We start from the raw sequence: 5,791 nt of genomic DNA, 5'->3' as shown, positions 1-5,791 counted from the left end.
AATGAGAAGACATTTAAATAAAAACTAGAAACAACTTTTTGAGCACTTATGCTTTTATTTCTGTTTGAATGTTTATATTTTGAGTATTTTCCTTCTAAGTTTGTTCATCCTTCTTTCCATCCTAAAATAAGGAGCATATAACTTGATACAATATTTTCCCTTTGCAACATGCTGCATTTGTTGAAGAAATCCACGTACCATACATGTTTAGGAGGTCCCGAGAATGCAAGCGGTATTACTCCCTAGAGAAACAATTATTTCGTTGAATCAAGTTTCAATTCTACCCTCATGCTTATTTTGCTGATTGTAAATAGAAAACATATTCTATAAAAAGATAAATTTGTTTTTACTGGTTGGCATGTGACAACAAAATCCTTATGGCTGACAAGTTTTGGAGTTGGTAATGATGTTTAAAACTAAAACGAAGGGATCAAAAAATTTCACCAAATCATAAGCATGGTTTAAACTTAACGCAACCTAATGAGCCCTTAATACAATAAGCTTAACTATTGATACATATTTATTATTTTTGCAATTTGAGTTGCGGGAAGAGTTTTTGAGACATCAAGGTAAGCCGAAAAGCTAAGAGTACGAGATATTTCAGATGTCCTGATTCAACTGTATTAAATAAGCAACTTCGACAAATATTTGTATAAGTAATAGCCTTCGAAGAAAAAATTGAAATTGGTTTCATTTGGCAAACGGATTTGAAGTAATACCTTTATACATCTGATAAAACAAAATAAGAAAAAGATTCTTCTAAGTGGCATGTCAAAAAACTCTTCATGTCGACAGCCAAGTTATTTCTTTGATTCATATGGAAAATTTTTGATGTGATAAAAAGAGTGAAGGTGAACTGAGTTGGCAATTTATAAAACTAATATTTTATAAATTCAAAATCACACAATACAATTCTTAAACTAACACAAACTCATGAAATAATTTTTTTAAATGCAAGTGCTAATTTATCAAGATTTCTTATAAAGAATGTTAAGTGCTCTTTAATATTATTTTAAAAATTAAAAAGATGCTTGAGTGGTGGAGGAAGAGTATTTTGGTCCCCATCTTTAAGAATAAAGGGGAAGCACAAGAGTGTGCAAATTATAGAAGAATTAAGTTGATTTGTCATACTTTAAAATTATAGGAGAGGTAATTGAACATAGGTTAAGACGTCTTACCTAGATTTCTCATAATCAGTTTGGATTTATGCCGATCAGGTCTACCATGAAAGCTATACATTTATTGAGAGATTTGATGGAGAAGTACAGAGAGAAAAAAAAGAATCTACATATGATTTTTATTGATTTAGAAAAAGCTTACAATTAAGGTTCCGAGAGATATCCTTTGGAGAGTTCTAGAGAAGAAAGATGTTGAAATGACTTATATTCAAGTTATTAAAGATATGTATATTAGAACTATTACTTGTGTTCAAACAGAAGAAGGATTAACCAAATATTTTATTATTTCAGTTGGATTACATCAAGGATCGGCTTTAAGCCCATATATTTTTGCTTTAGTTATGGATGCTCTTACTGGACATTTACAGGAGGATGTACCTTGGTGTATGCTTTTCGCTGATGCTGATGATATCCTTCTTGTGGATAAGAGTAGAGAAAGAGGTCGAGAAAAACTCGAATTATGGAGGTTTACATAGGAGTCTAAAGGCCTTCGATTGAGCAAAACTAAAACTGAATACACGGAATGTAATTTTAGTAGTAGTAGCTCAAGTGACGAATTTGTAAGTATGGGTGATCAAATTCTTAAAAGGTGTGAACGCTTTAGATATCTTGGGTCTATTGTTCAAAGTGATGCTGATATAGATGGGGATGTTAATAGTAGAATTCATATTGGTTAGTTGAAGTGGAGGAATGTTTCAAGCCTATTGTGTGATAGAAAAGTAACACTTGGGCTAAAAGGAAAATTATAAGATTGTGGACAAACCTGTAATGCTCTATGGTGTCGAATGTTGGCTTTTAAAAGAGAAGCATAAAATTAATGAAGTTTTGTCGAGATGAGAATGCTTAGGTGGATGAGTGACTTTACACTTAGAGACAAAATGCGAAATGAATATATCTGTGATAGGGTTGGTGTAGCTCGTGTGACGGACAAATGTGACGGACAAAGACGGACAAAATTAGAGAGTTGTCTTAGATGGTTTGGACACCTTAATCGTCGACTCTCTGATGATCTGGTTAGGAGAGTATATATTTTAGATTCGACTTATGTTAAGAAAGGCAGGGGTATACCTAGAAAGACTTGGGCATATTGTATAAAAAATGATCTTAACTTATTAGAATTAAATAAAAATATGACATTCAATAGGACGCAGTGGAGAAAAAGGATTCATGTAGCTGACCCCACTTAGTGGGATAAAGGTTTGTTGATCTTGCAAGTGTTAATTTACTGTCATTAGGTGGGATGACTTCTTTTATGAAAATTATAATTATTTCATTAATATTCTTGATTAAATAAAATGACAAATACAAAATATTGCAGCAAAATATTAAGCTTCCAAATTTAAGAGTGTAACGATTGGTTGCTTCTTTGATATCAAAGTGAAGGTAGTACCTCCCATCAAGAATATGAATTTGGTGGTTCTCTTTTTATGATCCAAATTTTCACCCAAATAGTTATATTATATTCGTTTGGAAAAATAGTAAAGTAAATTATAGTTAGTTACACTTTTAATATATCGAAGTACTCTTAGCAGACTTAAATGAGTTATTATTGGGGTTTCCTTGTAGTGGCTAACTACTCCAATGCATAAATAAGATATGGCCAAAAAAAAGTTAAGTGCATAGGCATCCAACAAGAGTTTTGTTAAGAGTTTGATTCATATTTCTTCATCATTTTTGGATAACTTGATTCAAATTCCATCAATATATCAACAGATTTGAGTAATCCATCATTAACTTATGCACACCTTTAGCATGACTTTCTTGAGTGATAAAGACATCTATATATTCTTGTTCACTTCAATGCCAGGATAGTATTATATAAACTCGATATCTTCCATCTCCAACTTAAAATGTTTGAATTAATACATTTATCATAGTCAACAATTAATTAATACATTTATAATAAATAACACTAAGCATGTAATCTCCACAATGCACTCCCCAGATTAAGTAAACGATTTATTAAAATTTATGCATTTATATAAGAGCTATATATTAATATGTAGAATAAGATGGTTCTTATCGCATGCATACAAGCTCTCATCAATTACAAATTATAAAATTTATTTCAATGTATATGCATAATCCTTACATAGAACTTGATCAAATTCTCATCAACACTCTAAATTATAATTTGAAAATAAAACCTAATTAGTTTAATATTAATCTATATTATTAAATGCATACATTAAATACACAAAATAGAGTTAAAGATCCTGAATATCTCATTTTAATCTCTTAAATAATATCACACAACATTAAAATTAAGGAAGATTTACATACAAACCACTTAATTCCTATGTATTTACATATCTAACACCTAAACTCCAATGCTTACATATATGCCACCTTCCCTATGCAAGAAAAGGAGCGTTTCACTATTTAAGAAGTTAAAATAGTGGCATTTTTTTATGTGATATGAAAGATGTGGGTGGTATTAATGTACAAACTAAAGTTTCGGTGTTAGACATATACATCCATGGAAGTTGGGTTATATGTATCTAAATGCCACCCAAATCCTATCTTCTCAAAGTCCAATAAAAACCTTAGTTGTCAAACTTATAAATTATACTTCAATAAATTACAACCAACCAAATATAGATAGAGCGAGTTTCAGAGCTAGGGTTTACCCTCCTTGCTCCAAAGATGCAGAAGAATAAGATTTGGATGAATGGAGATATCACCGCTTCATGGCCTCTTCTCCTCTCTCAACTCTCTCTTCATTATACTCGACAAGTTCACCCAAGTCACTGAAGCCGGACCTCCTCATCCTTACTTGCCCGAACGTTGCATGCCCTAGAAGGGCGTCCTGGATCATCACCTCCTAGTTTCCTACTCGTACTATGGACCATAGGCCATGGTTTCTCCCCGCTCTCTTTCTCATGTGGTGCCGTAAAACCTAAATCGGGAATTCATAAGCCAGAAGGAATCGGCCTGATTCGGCAAATACCAGCCATTAAGATCACCTTTTACAATTTTATGTTTTTAAAACTTGTGGTATTTTGATACCATACTGTTTATTGATTTTAATCATAAATTTAATTTAAATCTAGCTAAATACTATTAAAATTCCAACAGTCTCTAGTCTCTGTTAACTCCAATCTTCCCACATTCTATCATTCTTCTCTCGAGTTCTATCAATTCAGTGATGCAAATCCGAATTTTGTAAATTCGAATATGAGGCGGATTTATTTCCCCATGGATCATGAATTTTTCTGTCGATTTATGGATTTGATAAATTCAGATTTATCGGATTTAAAAAATCCTATTTAACGTAAGTCTTAGGGTCTGTTTGGCGCAGCTGTTGATTATTAATAATCTGCTGATAAGCAGATTATTCTGATAATCTGATAATCTGCAGATTATCAGAATAATCTGTCTTGTTGTTTGGGGCAGCTTATTCAAGATGGCTTATTGATGATTAAATGACATTCATGCCCCTTTGTAATAGAACTGTTTGGGGCAGCTTATTCAGAATAGCTTACTGATAGTACTGGATCATATGCAGAAACATGAAATCATCACAGATCATAAGTAGAAGATGTCATACATTACTCACACCCTCATGAGTACCAAGATAACTAAAAAAAGTACAAATACGAGTACAACTAGAATCAGAAATATTAAAATGTTTAATTTCAGACTCTGGCTACGTCTGTCCTCATCTGCTCTGTCAAAGTCAGAAAACACCGGATTCCCATGACTGCTGGCCGTGTCATATGAGGGACTGTCAGCCCACCGGAAGAACCCACAACGAGCTGAAACACCCTTGGCACAACCGTAGAACTGCCTCCCAAAGCTACGAGACTGACGCGATGTGAGCAACGGAGCCGGTAGACCACAATAACACAAAATACCTCTGTCTGTACTTGATATCCTAGCAGTCATGTTTGTATAACTGTGAAAAAAAAATATTAGTACTTATCCAAATAAAAGTAAATTTGACATTAATGTAGGAACAGAGGAAAGACTTGCTGGATTAGCTATCATATATAGCATCTGCTATAGACTCCCTCAGAGCAGCCATCTCAACTGCACCCTCACCATCCTGAGTTTCATATTCAATCGAGTCCATCTCATTATCAGCTAGAGATCCTGAAGGTTCTAGAGTATCAATAATTTCATCATCATCACTGATATTGAAGTCCGTATCTGAATGAGAGGGGTGACGTCGGATGAAGTTGTGAAGTGCCATGGTGGCCAACACAATATACACTTGTTTAGGAAATGAATAGAATGGCATATCACGTAGAATGACCCATTTCTTCTTCCACACCCCGAAAGTTCTTTCAATAACCCCCCGTAAAGCGGAGTGTCGCTTGTTAAACATTTCTTTTTTGCCACGAATATTGCCACTTGCTCGCTCGAAATCAGGAATATGGTATCTTGTGTCTGGATATGGCTTTAGGTAGCCTCTTAACATCGGATATCCAGCGTCTACCAAATAATACTTTCCTGTTATTAAAGACAGTACCAATTAAAAATAATTAATGTAATTTTCGCGAGGTTTTAAGTAAAATGAACAAACCTGGAGGTGGGTGAGGGAAACACTGTGTTCTATTCCTAGTGGCGTAGGAGAAAAGGCGACTATCATGCGCACTTCCTTCCCACCC

The 5,791-nt window shown here is 33.8% G+C and overlaps 1 protein-coding gene across 1 annotated transcript; it reads right to left on the bottom strand.

Moving 5' to 3' along the window:
- Nucleotides 1–4,541: 4,541 nt before the first annotated feature.
- On the bottom strand, nt 4,542–5,782 carry LOC110020842. Its single transcript, XM_020719101.1, has 2 exons — nt 5,707–5,782; nt 4,542–5,633 (listed from the first exon to the last, which is right to left on the bottom strand). The coding sequence occupies exon 2, from the start codon at nt 5,599–5,601 to the stop codon at nt 5,158–5,160; it is 444 nt and encodes a 147-aa protein (XP_020574760.1). The 5' UTR covers nt 5,602–5,633; nt 5,707–5,782; the 3' UTR covers nt 4,542–5,157.
- Nucleotides 5,783–5,791: the final 9 nt, after the last annotated feature.

The sequence above is a fragment of the Phalaenopsis equestris genome, unplaced genomic scaffold, assembly GCF_001263595.1.
Source record: "Phalaenopsis equestris unplaced genomic scaffold, ASM126359v1 Scaffold000107, whole genome shotgun sequence".
NCBI classification, from domain to species: domain Eukaryota; kingdom Viridiplantae; phylum Streptophyta; class Magnoliopsida; order Asparagales; family Orchidaceae; genus Phalaenopsis; species Phalaenopsis equestris.
Note: the sequence above shows the minus strand (reverse complement) of the source record. Positions and strands in the feature narration are given on the sequence as shown.